Raw genomic sequence first — 17,068 nt, 5'->3', positions numbered from 1 at the left:
GCCGCCTAATGTCAATGTGTCCCGACCTTAATGCACAAGAAGAACGGACACACTCATTCTTCTACGCACTCCTCAGAAGGAATAAGAATAAACTTATCACAAAAAGAAGGAATATTTTTTTCTTGTGCTTATGTTAATGCTTATTCCCGAGCGAGGACAGGCATAACAGACATAACATGTATTTACATTCGGCGGAACTAAACTGTAAGTGGGAGTGACAGAGAATGTAAATAATTTCTTATTGGTATGAACCCACGTGAGCCGTTATGATGTTAATTGACTGCATTGTATATAAGGAGTTGATAGCTGTTATGTATTCATCTCAGCTCTCTTGCTTTTCAACTTTTACTTTATACACTTTTGTTATCTTTGTAAAATTTTATCATAAATTAATTCCCAAAGACTGCCGAGTCTGTATCCGCGAAAGAAAAACATAAAAAAGATTGGTGATCATATGATAAAATGATTATTGACCGAGTCAGGTTTAGCTAGGTAGACGGATATTTGGCTCTCGGTCAGGACGTAAGACCTCGAGACAAACATTTTAAGTGCCCGGCCCTCCCACTCAGTCAATAAGTACATACTGTTTTGACTATTTTCCAATTCTCAATTTCTTCTCGCTATTCTAAGCTAAGCATGTTTCCCACTTTAAATAAAGTATTGTATTGTATTGTATCTCAATAAAATTCAGTGCCTTGAATAAGAATGTCGGCGGGTTTAATTAAAGAATATCGATTGAAATATTGTTGAAATGGACTGATCTAAACTATGATAAAAAAAATGGAATTCAAGCCATTTTAATTCTAAGTGATTCTTGCTTCAAGTTTTGATCATTCACTTCACGGGGTAGTAACAGCTCCAACATTCAGAAGTTTTTGCCGACTAATTATATTGAGGAATAATGCTGACTTGAAGGATTATAGCAATTTATTCAGTGTAGTTGTAATGGTCTTGCACCACGAGTAATAATTTTACACTGATTCTGGTCTGCAATAGATGAATGTATCAGTGATAACTTAGTGCCACAAGTAGCTTGGCACAACACTGTACTAAATATAGAACCTTCATCAAATGTTTTTTTTGTGTGTTTTAATTAAAAGAGAGAGGCATCGAGGAAACCGACGTAGATGTCAAAACCATCTGATGAACTTCAATTTTGACGGCTAGCTAAGTCACAAGGAAAATATAGATTGTTATTTTCTGTCGCACTCAGTACGTATGCTAATCTCGGTTCAATTGTGTTTTCGGTCTTCCAATTGCAAATAGGGAACAAGGTAATAAAAGAAAAGGAAGAAGCAAATGCTGTTCTAGATAACAAAGATATGCTTTTAAATTAAAGACGGAAATTCTTTTGTCCAATTAAATCTCTTTGCTCTTTAGGTGGATGAAAAAATATATATTCCTTTTAGTCGATGTTGCGATAAAAATGCTTTCTATGGGTGAAATATGTGACAATTGTTTTAAAATTTATTTTTGGGCACTGTAGAAGCTATTTCTACAAAAACAAGAAAACGAAAATAAAATAAAACAAAAGAGAAAGAAACAAACCTCCTCACTGATTATTGTTAGCAAGCATAATTTAACCTTCTCTTTTAAGCTTGGTGCTCTTCAATGGCTTCTTGCTCTGTGTTTGTTTGTATCACGCGATCTTAGAAAATGTAACTTATCTCGTAATTTTGCTGCGTGGTTGAGAGAAAGTTGCAGGAGATGTTGCTTAGCGTAACACCCCTGGGCAACGCATTAAAATGGTTGGTCAGTTGCAGCGTTGCTGTAGAACTCGATTTCACTTTGTGCGACGTCGCTCCGTCGCTGCAACGGAAATATTGCGAGGCATGACCATTTCAAGATGTACAACACAAGGCAATTTTTTCTGCGAGTTAAATGGTGTATCTCATTACGTGCAGCGTAAACTCCAACCAAGTGCACGATCACTTTAAATAAATAAAGTTTCGAGGCTGTGAGACAAATTAGACGAAAAACAGTCTTGGTTAAGACTGCCTTTTACGTTTTTAGTTTGATAATTCGCTCGATTTGAAACAGAACGCGGCCTTCACGCGGTCAGTATAGTGGCAAGCTTCTGCTTCCCTTATATATCTCTCACTTTATTGTTATTTTTTATTTAGATTGCAATCGGTATCACAAGTATTTCTTTGTACTCTCTCTGTCCTAGTTTCACACAAACACCTGGGATATATATTTCAAAATATTAAATTTTTTCACTACAATAAGGCGTCTTCAACTAGTTTTACAATCTACACTACCAGGTAGAATCAAAGCTTCGTATACATTCTAAGAGTCATTTCCAATCGGCGGATCCAGAGGGTCAAGGATCAAGGATAAAGGGTCCCTATCCTAGACCCGTGGATCGCCTTCGCGACTTTTTCGCCGGTACTTAAAGCAACGCAAAATTTGAAATGCATGTTTTCCGTCCACATTAACCCGGGTAAATTTGAAAACGGTACGCTTCGTCGCACGTTGAGTTTTTGAGCTATTGTTAAGCTTATTAAACCTTTTGTTTTGACAGAGAACACGTGACTATTTGACGTCAGCGTTTTCAAAAAGTCCCGTTTTCGCCGTCCACACTACACCACCTAGCCGGCGTTTTAAAATTTATCCACTTTGGAGAGCGCTTTTGAAAAGGACCGTTTTCGGTGTGGACGGTTAGCCTATCCGGGTAAATAAAAAAATGCGTTTTCAAATTTACTTGGGTCAGTGTGGGCGGGGCCTAAGAAGCAAAACCGTCGCTCATAACTTCAAAGCATGTTCTTGTAGTGTGCCTACGAGTATTTCTACTCCCCCCTCTCGGATAAGATAGGTTATTCCCCAGCATTTTGTCCAGGTCTCCCTAACGATTCACAGGCAATCATAAATTTCCCCTAGCGTTTTTCAACCTTTTATTTACAGCAATTTTCTTTTAATCTGAAAACGAGGTTGTATAAAACAAAATAACGAGCGCATGCATTGCCGTGTTAAATATACAGGCCTATTAATGATTACACTGGCGTTAAATTGAACAAAGGCCCTCAAATTATGGTTATTATGTTTATTTATGGAGGTAAATTTGCTCGAATCCTAATAATTTCCTTTAATCAAGTTTTATACACCAAAATACAAGCTACGGTAATATTGACAAGCTTATTTTACTTGCTAAACAACAGCTGCATGTAATCTCTCTTGAATTGTCAATTAAATTTCAAGCTACAACGTTTTGATTGGTGGTCCTTGGATTAAAATTTGTTTTGCTCAAAATCCATTAGAATGAAACAAAATGGAACTGATATGTTTTTGACATATAGCATTCACATCACCCTGATGGCTAAAAAAAAAGAGAAATATAATTGATTCGAGGCCAAAAGTGATAAAACACGGCGCCTTCCAATTGAAAATGTCGGTTGTTTTATTCCTCCTTTATTTACAAGCGATGCACTTTTGACGTTTTCTCGACACAACGCGAAAGATGAATAATATTCAGGGTAGAAAACAAAGGCAACATTTTTTATAGCTTCTAATCTACGGCAACAAAAACACAATTAAGCTTAGACGTTTGCTGCAAATCTCCATTTTGCAAGCGATCATTTGTCCATTGCCAAGGGCAACCACAATTCTAAAGGCTGGTGAAGAAAGAAGCGGACTTTCACTCAAGTAGCAGTTCTTGTGAGGTGTTCTAATTCTACAGCGTACTTTGTTGGAAAAGTCTCTTTATTCGTACGTCTGTCACTACCTATTTCCTGTTCAACCTGACATAATCTTTCGTCTTGCTTCCTAGCAAGTACGAGACATGGAAAAAATTACCCAGCGTAAGTTGGGACGCCGCCATGTTTGAAGTCTAATCTGTGGGAAGAAGTGAACGGCCAACGTTTTGTCACCTACGTGATCTCAAGGAAGATTCCTGTGGCTTTCACCTCCCTTCATATTGACAAAACATTCAATTACTTTACGGATTTATGATCTAACGGAAGAAAGGAAATTCAAAACAAGAAAAAATTATGTTCGAGGGTGTTACCACATTTGACCAATAACACTTCATTCGTGTTTTCTTCAGCTTGACTTCACCGGTTAGAAAACGATTTTTAAACCCTTAGCGACGAATTAACTACAGTGCGCTCTGCCGCCGAGATCGCTCCGAGGTAAGACACAAAATTATCAAATGTAAAACTTTTTTGGGATGGTTTGGCTAGACAGAGTGTTTCTGCAAAGGCACAGTATGCTAGTCTAATAATACTCGATAGAGGCGGCAATCACATTACAAAAACAGTCGGGGACGTTTACTTCTTGAATAACTGTATTAGATCAATTTATTTTTATAATTTTCTAAACCCTTTGTTTACTCTAGTCTTTACCCAGTTTAGTACAAAAAATATTTTAATTTTGTGCAGTTTTCTTTGTCAACATGCAATGTTTAAGTCAAAACCTTCGCCAAGGAATTATTAAAGCGTAAAAATGTGGACTACGATACTCCTTCAAAATAAGGAGTCTACTCCGTTGGGTATTTACCGAGTACAAATACTAATATCGACTTATTTCTCGAGGGAACTTCGAGCCATGATGCGTTAATTAATGTAATTTCAGACTTCACGAAATAACTTCCGATATTACAACGAAGGCGACCATTTTTATTATATTCAACATTACATTATCAATTAATATGATTACTATAAAGGAAAGCAACGTCGACGAAAAGTTAAAAAAATAAACCGAAGAATATGGGACGTACGTTTTGTTGAGTGGCAAAGCTCACAGTTTGCATAACGCGTGGGTTTTTGGCGCCAAAACACCTGCCTCGCATTTGTAACAATAATCATGGCGGAAAAGAAAAGAACCTAGCATGGATGCTGTGCTTGTGTCACAAAGAGACAAAAAGCAGTCAGAAACAACATCCTGTTTCCTGTTCTAGGCATCACCGAAAGACACTTTTTCCAAAAAGATGCACAAAGTACAGTTTTTCGTCGGCCGAGACAAAATTCTCAGGTACCGTTTTTAGGTTTATCTTCAAATGTCCAAAAATAGTGCGAGAAAAAATCAAAGATCGCCGCGATAGCGTCGTCTTGCAGTCATAATGCAACTTAAAAGCAGTCACAAATGAAATCTCTTTCGAAGCTTTCTTTGTTAAATTCATGTATGCGGAATATCACTAACATTCGCCATGTCTGGCGCATGTAATGACTTTTTATGTGATATCGGCTGACCATCCTAAGTCAAAGATCATCCAGGTCATTTCTTAAATTGTTTAACATTATTTCCTGATCAATCGTCCAAAAGGTACCAAATAAATCAATTTTCTGAACAATCTTGAAAGAAGTAACGCAAAATAAAGCTCTTGAATAAACTGAAACTTTCTCGTTTATCGAGAAAAAAAAAAAACGAGAAAAAATGCTTTCCTTAATATAAGTAGCTCGGATCAAGGCCAGTGGCCCATGCATAGCCACAATTTTGGTTTGTAACATGCAAGTGGAATGGGTAGAAAGCTGGGAATCCTTTTTATTTTTTGTGCACTTTTACCAAGGCATCGTACTTAAAATGTTGTTTAAGAACTGTGGTGGATCCACACTTGTATAGGAGGTACGAAAACCTCACCTTTTCACCCTTTGGACGGGCCACGGCGTGTCTAAACCCCTTGTAACTAGTCTAAACGCAACGTGTCCAGACACGTAGTCTAAACGTAATGTGAAGAGACACGTTGTCTGAGCCTGAACAATAAGTGTCTAAAAAACTAGTCTGAACGCAACTAACTTGCAAAATTTATTCCACAGCGATGAACAACAAGGGGTCAGAAGCTCTGTTCCAGGCCAGCTCGACTTGCAAGCTTCGCCTCGTGCGTATGCTCGTGGAAGGTGGAACGTCGGTAAATGTTCGTAACGAGCGACTCGAGACGCCGCTTATGCTCTGTTGTCAGTCTAAAACTGATATGGACGAGAAGAGTCGAGTTGTGAGTTACTTACTCAGTAAACAAGCGAAGGTAAACTTGCAAGATATTGAAGGCCGCACCGCACTTATTTACGCTTGCATGTCAAATTCTGGGAAAGAAGTCATCAAAGCTTTACTTGACGCAAAATCTAATCCATGGATAGAGGATGAAATTAAAAATACAGTGTTTGACTATGTAATGAACGCAGAGGACTTGGAGACCACTAGACTTTTGATAAACGCTTGTCGCGAAAGCATGATCGTGGATGCGCGAGACAATGTTCAGGTGAAACATTTGGAGGAATGTTTGGCTAACATTCAGGACATACGCAAATTCTCCTGGCCGCTAATGGGGCCCAGAACCCGCAGAGATCACACGCAGTTGTACGCCGCTGAAAAGGAAGATCCGCCCATCTCTAGTAGCAATCTTTTGAGTGCTGAATTGGGTGGCGAGGATGGTGAAATAGCTCAGCCGGCGCCCGAGCGTCGAAGAAAAAGATCTGTGTGCCATTTTGATCCCCTAGATATTCAAGAAATATTAAACTGTTCAGAAGAGGCTGGAAAAAATACAACAAACACAGAAAACGACCAAGATGACAAAAGCGAATCAGAAGAGAAGAGGAAAACGTCCGTTCGTTCGCTATCAGAGGAGGAGAGGTTTAGTTTTCAGATCTCTGATGCCGAGAATGCACCACGCGATCTGTCTTCCGGGCTGGAGAAACTTCTAAAGCTACAGGACTCGTTTTGCTCCTCCTTCGATTCAAATGAATTTCCGTGCACAAGTGATTCGCGCAGAACTTCAGAGGACAAATCTCGCACCTCTTCCATAAATCAACATATTAGCCAAGAAGCCAACTCAATGCAAGAAAAGAAGTGCGTTTTAAGTCCTGACAAGCCAGAAAAGGAGGATCGACATATTTGGGAAGAAGCAAACTCAATCCAAGAAAGAAAAATTGTTCCTGGTTCCAGCGAGGTAGAAAAGACAGTCGAGACCAAATGCGATCGCTATCATTGAGCCTGGGGCTTCCGGAGAGGAAAGCAAGAGTGAACACTGTAGTTCATATTCACTTACCGAAAGAAGTGAGACTGTTAATTCCAACCAATATGAATTGTTCAATGAGGAAAACAGCAAAAGCGAAAGACTCTTCACGTTTCGAGTTTCCAGCGCGGCAATAAGCAAAACCGAAAGTTACACATCAGTTTCGGAAAGTTCAATTCAAAGTCTCAGACATGTCGTCATCAATTCCGCCATAGATAAAGCATTTGTGCAAAACGCAGAAAACAGGTCAAACCGGATTATATCTCCTGTGAGCAGTCAGCAGTCATCACCCGTGATGAGCCCCTTAGCTTCTCCTCGAGTGACGCGCCGCGTAACCCACACGTCAGTTACATTAAAACAGAGTCCCCGAGCCTCGCCTGTGCCAATCTCTGAGAACAACCGACGGGAGGCGGTGCCCATTGTTCGACGGTACACCATGTCCGCGATGGACATGGGGAAGTTTCAAAACGCGGGTGTCAAGACCCTCTTGGCGCTGCCAAAGCACTCTACTGACGCGCGGAGAGGGTCTGCCGTGTTAGAATCTACAAGCAGAGGGGGTCCTGACGGGGACATTGCCCCTCCCGGGCTGAGGAAGAGCAATAGTGATCTGACAGACTGGACGTCCATGTCACGCAACCTTCAAGGGAAGGAACTCATTGAGATTGGACCAAAACAAGGGCCAAGCCTACAAAGTTTCCAGCAGTTGACTGACCATGGCAAAGAAGGAAGCCATGTTCCCGAGTTTCTTTTGCCGAGTATACCTTCGGCGAAAATTGGAAGGCGTTCGCCGAACTTCATACAACCAGAGAACAAAACCCTCAATGCAGATCCCAGGATAGAATTTGCCCTACCCTGGAGAAATAACGGCGAAAAGCATCGCTTCTATCTCGGTGGTCAAGAATTCCCTTTGGACGAACAAAAACGCTCATCAAGTCCGAGTCGCACTTCATTACCATCATCACCAAAAGACCTTACAATCTCGCCCAGCAGCCCCTGTGATGTCATCGCTACAGCAAAAGTAGCAGACCTCTCTCCGAGAGGCGCAGACAACACATCAGGAGATGTCCTTCCGGACCTTCTATTCAACTCCGCTACCAAATTGCAACACAGTGAAGAAAGTAATCACAAGCAGGGAGGGTGTGCCGTGGTGACCCCTCAGAATTTCAACACTAGAACTCTCAAAGACGTCCTTACACCAAGCTCAAACGTGTCTGAAGAGCGTAACGCTGCCCCTTCATACAGTCAGCAGCGAGCAACAAACCGCAGACCTCGCCCAGGGACCCTACTACCACCGCTGACCATAAACAACAGGCGATCGCCGACGCATGACCTGGAAGATGGGTATTTCTCGGGGTCACCTTCGCCAGCGGACGTGGAAAGTCCAAGAAAAAAATTAAGCAATGAACAACAGCGGTATTCATTTAGGCCTATATCTCCCCGCTCGCCCGTTCGCTCACCAAAGTCGTTCAACTCACAGACAGGAAAACCGCCCCAATCCCGGTAGAGAATTTTAACCCCCCCCCCAAACCACCCCCCGGCCGGCCAAAACCCCGGGGGCAAAAATGGCAGGCAGAAAAGGATAGTTGTTTTATAGCTCGTTGTTAAACAAAATAACAGGGCCTAGCTTTTCAAAGGGCGGAAAACGTAAACAGTACGGTGGAGAACGCTATACACTGGATGAATGACTATTCCGTGGATGTGATGACAGAACAAAAAAGCTACGCTTTTCAATGGATGGCGATTTATCAAGCGGAGAGCATTATCCATCCTTTGTACAACCAGGGGCTGGCAAATAAATTAGGGAGGGCTTAAAAAGAACATCAAATATAAAAAGACTAGAGCCATAACCAGTGAAGAATTTTTTTACAAGACAAATTCAGAAAAAAAAAATCCATAAATAAGACGGAATAATTGTTACTGTTCGCAAATTGAATTAATTGTTAATATCGTCCCGTTCACACCGATTGCAAAGCGTTGTCGGTTTAAGGAGGTTCGAAAGAGTGTCTTGCAATTCAAATTACACCTGAATCGACAATAGTACGAATTGTGTTTATGTATGATGGATATGCTTGTGGGACTGTTGTTGAACTGTTGTAATTTTTACTGACTTCACAAACGTTACCATGGCAACTAGAAGCTTTCTTCAAATATCTACAGCTACTTTTCCGCCATCTCTAATTATCCACACATCCTTTAAACACAATGCTGTCAGCTTTCAGTTCATTTTTAAACATGGACAAACTTGATTAGCTGGTATGAACGGGACTGACTAGTCTCAACAAAGACAACGGCCGCTAGAAGCGGTGCAAAAAAAGTGATTTTGAATGATTGTGTGTACAGCATTCAATAAATTGGTTAAAATCAATTTTGGCTGATTGTATTATTTCTCCAACTTTTGGGGATGAGCGGGGATGGCAAAGGTATGGCGGAGCACGAGTGGCGCAGTGGTGAGAGCGCTCGCCTCCCAACAATGTGGCCCGGGTTCGATTCCCCGACTCGGCGTCATATGTGGGTTGAGTTTGTTGTTGGTTCTCGTCCTTGTTCCGAGGATTTACTTCGGGTTCTCCCCCGGTTTTCCTCCCTCCACAAAAATCAACACTTCCAAATTCCAAAAGGCCTTATCACGGTTTTCAACGCCATCTTGACGAGTAGGCGAGGCGGGTAGAAATTACAGTGTTTGTATGGGAATACGACTGCAAATACCTTTTACAAATAATCTTTCCCGCGAACCGCGTCAATCATTCGGAAAAAATATAGACAAATGTATGGGAAATTAAATAACGTAACTGAACGCTTTCTAGCCCAGCTACATCCTTCAAACTCGGCGAATAAAAAATTTTGCCTAGTATCTTAACTTTACAATTCAAAAGTTCTCCACAATATTCAATTTTTGTAAAATATATTTGCCGTCGGATTCCCATAAAAACACTGTAATTTCTACCCGCTTTGCCTGCCCGTCAAGGTGGCGTCGAAAACCGTGATAAGGCCTATTCGATCGGGAATACACGGCCCCACAAGCTAATAGCTTTAATCCTCACCACGTCTAAATAAAGGTAATTTATTTATCATTTATTTATCTCCTGCTTGCTGGAAATTAATCTCTTTCCCAAGGCCTTATCTTTTTTCCCGTCCACTCGAACGAGAGAGAGAGGCTCAAAAATATTTTCTTCCCCTCTTCAGGTCCCTAGCCTTGCTTTTCAAACTTTTTCATAAACACAAAATCTGTACTGGATTTGATTTTCCTCGATGACACCCTGAGGCACTTCACTGGGGGCACTAAAAATGAAAAAAATAAACCAACAGAGTATTATAAAGCGAAAGCGTTAATAGGAGGAGAACCCGCTTGTTACCCCTGCATGCTCTACCAACTGACAGGACTCACAGGGGTTTAGCTCTCTGGTGCTCTGGCCGTTAAATAACAGAGCCGTAGTACAGTTGAACCCCGGGGTATCCAAAAAAAGTCACGGATACATATTTTATCGACTCAAAGACGAAGGCAAACGTTTTTACGGCAACAGAACGTTGTTTATTGTACTGTAAATGTAACAAATGCAAACTGTGAAATCTCTGACTAAAATTAAAAGTTTTTACGAAAACCTTACAATCTAAAGTCAGACACTCGAACTAAACTTCAGTAAACTCAACCGTGGAATTATTTGAATATGACACAACTTTACTATATACTAATATAATATAATAAAGTTATAGTTTTATTTCTTGTATATTATACAAGAAATAAAACGCATTTCAACAGCAACAGAACGTTTTCTATAAAGTTTCCTTTGAAACTGAAACTCTGACTGTAACCGTTCTTAAACTCTACAAACTCATTTGAAAAAGTCGGTAACTTTACTTCAGTTTGCAAGGAAGCTTTTAGCTTGCGACACAACCAGGCGAACTGAAGATTCGACAAAACCCTTTTCAAGACACGCTATAAGCTACTCTTTGTAATAAAATCGTTTTCACTCGTCCAATTCTGTCATTATTGACCAGGGTGAAGTTAGCAAATAATCGCGACAATGGAAACTGACAGTGCACGGAAAAAAGTGTCCGTAAAGCGGGGTTGACAATGTATGACAGTTGGTCACTTGGGACACGGAAAAGTGTCCGTTGTCCGTATTAACGGGTGTCCGTATTAAGCGGGTTAATTCAGTAAAGAGAAAATGTATGAGGTTTTCGTCGGGAATAACGAAACTGTCCGTAATACCGGGGTGTCCGTATAAAGCGGGTGTCCGTAAAGCGGGGTTCCACTGTACTCCAGTGCAATTTTTGTGTGCACAATAAAAATAATACGAAAATCCTTCGGCTTGAGGGAACCCCCCCCCCCCCCCCCCCCCCCCGCCCAACCCGTTCGCTCCTCTGAAGTGAGCTACCTGAAGCTTCACTTTTGGGTTACGTTTCTGGGTTTTACTGGGTCGTCACACAACGCTTTTCCTGTTTGAGTGGGGAATTTGTTGCGTGATCACGTCACGCAATGGAAACAAGCTTGTAAAGAATGCGCAGCGTCTTTGGGGAAAATCTCTCGAAAGTCTAACAAAGAGTTTCCAATTCCAAGAAAAGGCCAATCAGAGGAAATCACGAGCATCTGAAAGTGTTTCCATCTCGAATCGTCGAGTCAACACGTTTACATCAGAGTGGCTGGAGTAGCCTCTGTACATGCCCCATCCCCCCTCTACCCCCCAAAAACAGGACCCTTCTCCTCGATTTTTTTTAGTGGAGAGTGGGGGGGGGGGGGGGGATGTACACAGGCTACTGAAAGAGGTTCATCTGAACTTAACATGAACTGTTTCTTTCATAACTTCTCAAAATTGTCATATCTTTGTTTGAGCAATACGAGCGAGGAATCACCTACCTTAAAAGTCTGTAGATATTCTTGTCAAACGTGGGAAAAAATGTGTCTGACTCGAATTCCTTGTTTATTTCTGTTAAATATATTCTGTGACAGTAGGGAGACTCGATTGCTTCCTGAAAACAAAGATATACACTGTCACATTACTGTACATGTATACACAAAAGTAGAAAATAGTAGGGCACATGACAGCATAAAACTACTTAAGCCAGGCTAACGATCAAACATTTTCATCCAACATCGTGTTTGTCGCACCCATCATGGAGTGGCTAAACGAGCGAACAATGTTTGATCAAACATTTGCTATGGTGAGCCCACATTACGTTTCGTGCGTGATACCGCTCAAATTATCGCGTGATGTCACATAGATTCGGTTTTTTATTGGTTACTTTTTCCCACCTGGCCTTGCTTTGTTTGCAGAGGTGGCTAAATGATTAAACATTTCCTCGTGAAGCAAAATGTTGGATGAAAATGTTTGATCTAGATCAAACATTGGAAACCATTTAAATGCAATGTTGAGAGAGACGGCTAAACCGTCAAACATGCTCTCCCAACACGATGTTGGGTGAAAATGTTTTATCATTTAGCTGGAGCTTTACAGTCTGCAGTGGGTTTTAGATTTGCTGCTTTTTGCAATTATTACCTCGTTACTTGCAGGTTATCAGCTCACAGACCCCTTTTCAGTAAATATGGTTCATGGTCGTGCCTTATTTAGTTGGGCATCATCTCATATCTAATGTCCACTCACAAAAAAAATGTTATAATACGTAAACAATCTCTGATGTATTTACCCTGTACACTTCAGCACCACCGACCACAAAAATATCTTCCACTGTGTCGGCAAAAGGAGGATTAGATAACATGTGTACTGCTGACCAGACACTGCTACAAACATGATGAGCACGAAATGGACGAACCCTGATTAATCAACAACAATAAATAAATGCAGTTAAAATGTACTGGTTTTTACATCTACCTCTAACCCTATGGGAGGCGCGGTGGCCTAATGGTTAGTGCGCCGGACTCTGGATCGAGCGGTCCGAGTTCGAGCCTCGGCCGGGGTCACTTGTGTTGTGTTCTTGGGCAAGAAACTTTACTCTCATAGTGCCTCTCTCCACCCAGGTGTATAAATGGGTACCGGCGACATAATGCTGGGGGGGGGGGAACCCTGCAATGGACTAGCATCCCATTCAGGGAGGAGTAGAAATATTCCTAGCCGCTTAATGCTACGGAAACCGGGATAAGCCCCGGCAGTGTGGGCCGCTTGGCTCGTGGCTTCTCCTTTTCTAACCCTATGGGTTGGTGTAACCAAACTTGCTTCTATGAGCACAACTAACAACTGTCAGTACCGGTATTTTAAATAAAACAACCTTCATGAGTTCCTTGACCAATTGGTTTTACCTAAGCCTTAGTGCATTTTTCATCCAAAATAGTCATTGATTGCTCACTGTAAACATTATTTTTGCAGTCAGGTTGCTTAGACCATTGACTAGCCATCCACCACCGTCTACTAGAAAATTATGGTTAATAAGAAACTGGCCGGGGGGGGGGGGGGTACTCAAAAAAGTTTTGTACGGGGAGGCTCCGCCCCGAGCTTTTACCCCTTACCCTTTTATATACCATTTTGCCAGAAATTGTACCCTTTTCCTTTACCTTTTAATGAAAAAGGTACTCCTTTCATATACCTGAAAGGCATGGCATAGACTTAAAAAAAACACAACGTTTTCTTGTCATTTTCAAGTAGCGCTTAATAAATCGAAATAATACAGCCATAAAGTGCATCTTTTTGAAATATTTTAATTAAAGGCCCTTTCAAAAAAACCTAAATGACAGATTTCCATACCCTTTCATATACCTAAACTTGTGAAATCCCTACCCTTTTATATACCTGTAGCCTGAAAAAGGTACCCCTTTCGGGCGGAACCTCCCCGTATTAGGCCGTTATAGGGAGTACCCCCCCCCAGGAAACTGGGGACATGTATTAATTTTCTGCTACCCCCCTTCAGCTAACACCAAGGCACTGCCTAACTCATAATTGCCTTAGCTTGGGCAAGGAATGGCGGAAACATCCAGTTTTCCCTGCTGTCTTCCTCTTGGGACTTGACATAAGTTCAAGTTATTAAAGGGACTGTGTCACTGCTGAGTTAAGTTATTTTTATTAAACTTTGCCAAATACTTGCTATGGAATTTAATGTTTGCAAACAAATAACTTCTATAGATCTAAATGACAAAACCATTAGATAACTTTATTGCAACCAAACCTGTCTCTTGGGCGTTATAATTTAAAGTTACTATGTCACTTTTGGCCATCCATACCTTCTTTTGTATTTGCTGTGTTATTGAAATGTCCCTTCACTGTTTTAAGGGGTTATTTTCTATAATTCACCGAATTTGATTGCCATTTCCCATGCCTACTGAATTTGGCTAAAATCTGTGACACAGTCCCTTTAAGTGCCTTGTGTCACCTTTTCTATCACCTATTCTACCTTACTGTATGTAAAAAACCTGTCTGAACATATTTTTTTCAATGATTAAGCAACAGGAAAACCAGGCCTATGAAAACAGTAAATTTCCAAGAGTCCACCAGAGTACTTACTTTAGTGTGTTACTGATGACAATGTTGAGTCTGCCAGGGAGGGGTTGCTCAGTAGGATCAAGAGATTCCCAAGTTTTTCTCCCCATCAACACAGCATTCCATTTACCTAAAAGTACATTGTATGCAGACAGTCTACCATCCAAAAATCACCAAAGATTACTGGTCAGTTGAAAAAGACTTTATTTAATGCTGGCCTGGCTGATGGCATTTTCACAGTAAGCTTGTGAAAGCAGTTGGTTTTTTTTACAATAAAATTATTGACTGACACAGATACATGATTGTATTATTTACATTGTTTTCCAGAATAAAATTTCCATGTACCCTGGTATCTGTTATTTTTCATTTTTCCTTAAGTTCTCTTTTACATGACTTTGTATGAAATTGTTCTTTTACATGTACGTAATCATCAGAACAATGTTTGCATGCAGTAGTAAATACCTCTCCAGCCTCTACATTTCATTGTTTGTTTTTCAGCAAGAAAACATGTATCATTAGTGTTGTCATTACCTTTATCTCTGACTTCTGTTGTAATTCTCCGTAAAAACTCCAAGTCTGTCCTACATTTAAACAAAAATGATATTTTCTGTATGCATTTTAGTCGCTGGCTAAATGGCCACAAAGAAAAAAAAAACTTGGAGGGCTGCTGTCATTAGGTCTTTAAGTAGCTGTTACATTAGCTGTCACCTGTAACATTTCACTCTGTATACAAGTGTAACATAACACAAATCAACATCTTCACCCGTAACATTGTTATGCTCGGTTGTATCGATGAATGAATGAGGACACGCCGGTGGCCAAGTTGACTATTTTATTCTCAAGCAATAACACAAGCACGAGTTCATCCGGGAACTCGAGATCAGATGACAACATCAAGTGCACTCAGCCGCAACAGGCGATACGGGTTATGGCCCTTAATGACAGTCCTGAATTATTATGATTTTAAAACAAAAATGTAAACTAAGAGGGTCTATTGTGTTTGTTCCAGAAAATATCCATACCCCTCTCATGGAAGGTTTTTGGTTTGAATCTTTCCACCCCTCCGGAAATTGCAGATAAGGCCCATACTTTCCTTTAAAATTTTTGATTTTGAGATCCCCACCCCCTTGGAACTTTCAATGATCTTCTGTAGGGTAAGTATGGATACTTTCTGGAAGAGCACATTATATTCTCGTGGTTTAAGCCAATTTTGAGTATCAGTTTGCAGGTACATTGGTATTTATCTGGCAGTTTACGGTCAAGAAATTATGGTGGTTTGGGTCTTTGGGAGAAAATTTGTGGTCTAGGAAGAGCAAAATATGGCGGTTTGTGGACCTGTATGACCCCCGGTATAATAGGCCCTCAACTAACGCAAAATACATCCGTTACCCTGCCCTGGACAAGCACAATTTGAGAGTTGTGACATCTAACTGACAGCAAATTACTGTGATTTTTAAGGCTTCATTTTGACTCAGCTAGTGAGATGTACATGCAGGTGTTTTAAGTAAATATCCAAGTCTTTCCAGATATCGGGGGGGAAGGGGGGGGGAAAGACGGGAAGCGCCGGAGCAATCTCAGACGCGGTTACCAAGCTTTTTTCTACTTGTGTGCTTAAGAAATTAAGCTTTTCAGATAATTAGTTTTTCACTCAGTTCATGCAGGTTAAAATATGGGCAAGTAATTTATGTAAGCTTCCATATAGTCACCCGAACCATATAGTCGCCCAGATATCCCATAATACCTCTGTAAACCCATGTAAAACAGGAGTAGTCAGGGGTATTCATATAGTATTATAGGATAGCTGGGTGACTATATGGAGCATAGCATGGAGTACTATGCCAAAATGTGAGTATGCCTTTTGAGATCCTGACTATTTCTAAGTTTAAAATTATCTGGAGAAGTCCTGCCTGCCTAAATAAAAATACACTGTAGATCACGTATAATATAAGCTTACAATCCTTGTCCTATATCATAATATGATTAGATGTTGTGTCTGACAGAACACAAAATCTAGATCTGACTGACCTTAGCGATGGCCAAGGCAACTTGGCGTTGTTCCCAATTCCTCGATTTGAGGCTATAGCAGCTACACAGCTGACACGGCGAAGATTCTTGCCCGACAAATCTGAATCCATGAGAAGTACTTTATACCGTAAAGCATACAACCCGGAAACCGGGTTGTTGGAACAAATTAATCCGTCATTTTGAAAATTGTGGTAGGTATGTCATGTAAGGGAATACATATTGTCTCGTAAAAAGTGTTGTCGCTGGACTCAAGACTGCGGGCGCGACGAAGTGGAATCCAGTCTACCGTATTCGCGGTATTCGCGGCTGATCAGGAGGGCAAGAAACGACCTCAAACGTGCCAAAGTGATCTGAAGTTTAAGAAAAATAAAAATTTCACGAGCGTTCTAATTAATTGCGCAAAATTAAATCCAATTTTATATGCGGACGATTAAGCAATATTTTCAAGATCAAAAACAGGATTGCAACATTGCCTAAAAGGGACTATGTCACGGATTTAAACAGATTTTTGACCCGCCAAAATTTATATTTGTGTCGCAGGAAAGCTAGAAATAATAGTCCATTTTTATTAAAAATTGCTATACAGTAAACACCCGCTGTAGACCTAGTGGTTTAAGCGCGGCGTGCCTTTAACCCCGCTGGCCAGCAATATAGCGGTTCTTATGTGGGTTTGAAATTT

The 17,068-nt window shown here is 40.7% G+C and overlaps 2 protein-coding genes across 2 annotated transcripts; one reads left to right on the top strand and one right to left on the bottom strand.

Annotated features, from left to right (window-relative positions):
* Nucleotides 1-2,918: 2,918 nt before the first annotated feature.
* Nucleotides 2,919-8,452, top strand: LOC144641649 (uncharacterized). The gene is made up of 3 exons (XM_078500693.1): nucleotides 2,919-4,968; nucleotides 5,751-6,859; nucleotides 6,948-8,452. The coding sequence occupies exons 1-3, from the start codon at nucleotides 4,830-4,832 to the stop codon at nucleotides 8,445-8,447; spliced, it is 2,748 nt and encodes a 915-aa protein (XP_078356819.1). The 5' UTR covers nucleotides 2,919-4,829; the 3' UTR covers nucleotides 8,448-8,452.
* Nucleotides 8,453-9,989: 1,537 nt separating this feature from the next.
* Nucleotides 9,990-16,608, bottom strand: LOC144641599 (dihydrofolate reductase-like). Its single transcript, XM_078500645.1, has 6 exons — nucleotides 16,390-16,608; nucleotides 14,896-14,945; nucleotides 14,389-14,494; nucleotides 12,584-12,710; nucleotides 11,796-11,908; nucleotides 9,990-10,219 (listed from the first exon to the last, which is right to left on the bottom strand). The coding sequence occupies exons 1-6, from the start codon at nucleotides 16,497-16,499 to the stop codon at nucleotides 10,141-10,143; spliced, it is 585 nt and encodes a 194-aa protein (XP_078356771.1). The 5' UTR covers nucleotides 16,500-16,608; the 3' UTR covers nucleotides 9,990-10,140.
* Between the last annotated feature and the right edge of the window lie 460 nt (nucleotides 16,609-17,068).

This window comes from Oculina patagonica, chromosome 2 (assembly GCF_052425735.1).
Source record: "Oculina patagonica isolate OP01 chromosome 2, crgOcupat, whole genome shotgun sequence".
NCBI classification, from domain to species: domain Eukaryota; kingdom Metazoa; phylum Cnidaria; class Anthozoa; order Scleractinia; family Oculinidae; genus Oculina; species Oculina patagonica.
The sequence above is the reverse complement of the archived record's forward strand: the minus strand, read 5'-3'. Positions and strand labels throughout refer to the sequence as shown.

Bases quoted from the DNA above. Each gene is read 5' to 3' on its own strand.
- LOC144641649 (XM_078500693.1), top strand. From the start codon at position 4,830: ATGCTGTGCTTGTGTCACAAAGAGACAAAAAGCAGTCAGAAACAACAT. The intron at 4,969-5,750 runs GTACCGTTTTTA...TTTATTCCACAG, and splicing joins GGCCGAGACAAAATTCTCAG to CGATGAACAACAAGGGGTCA. The intron at 6,860-6,947 runs GTTCCTGGTTCC...GAGGAAAGCAAG, and splicing joins CAATCCAAGAAAGAAAAATT to AGTGAACACTGTAGTTCATA.
- LOC144641599 (XM_078500645.1), bottom strand. From the start codon at position 16,499: ATGGATTCAGATTTGTCGGGCAAGAATCTTCGCCGTGTCAGCTGTGTA. The intron at 14,946-16,389 runs GTCAGTCAGATC...GTTTAAATGTAG, and splicing joins TTGCCTTGGCCATCGCTAAG to GACAGACTTGGAGTTTTTAC. The intron at 14,495-14,895 runs GTAATGACAACA...ATGTACTTTTAG, and splicing joins AACAGAAGTCAGAGATAAAG to GTAAATGGAATGCTGTGTTG.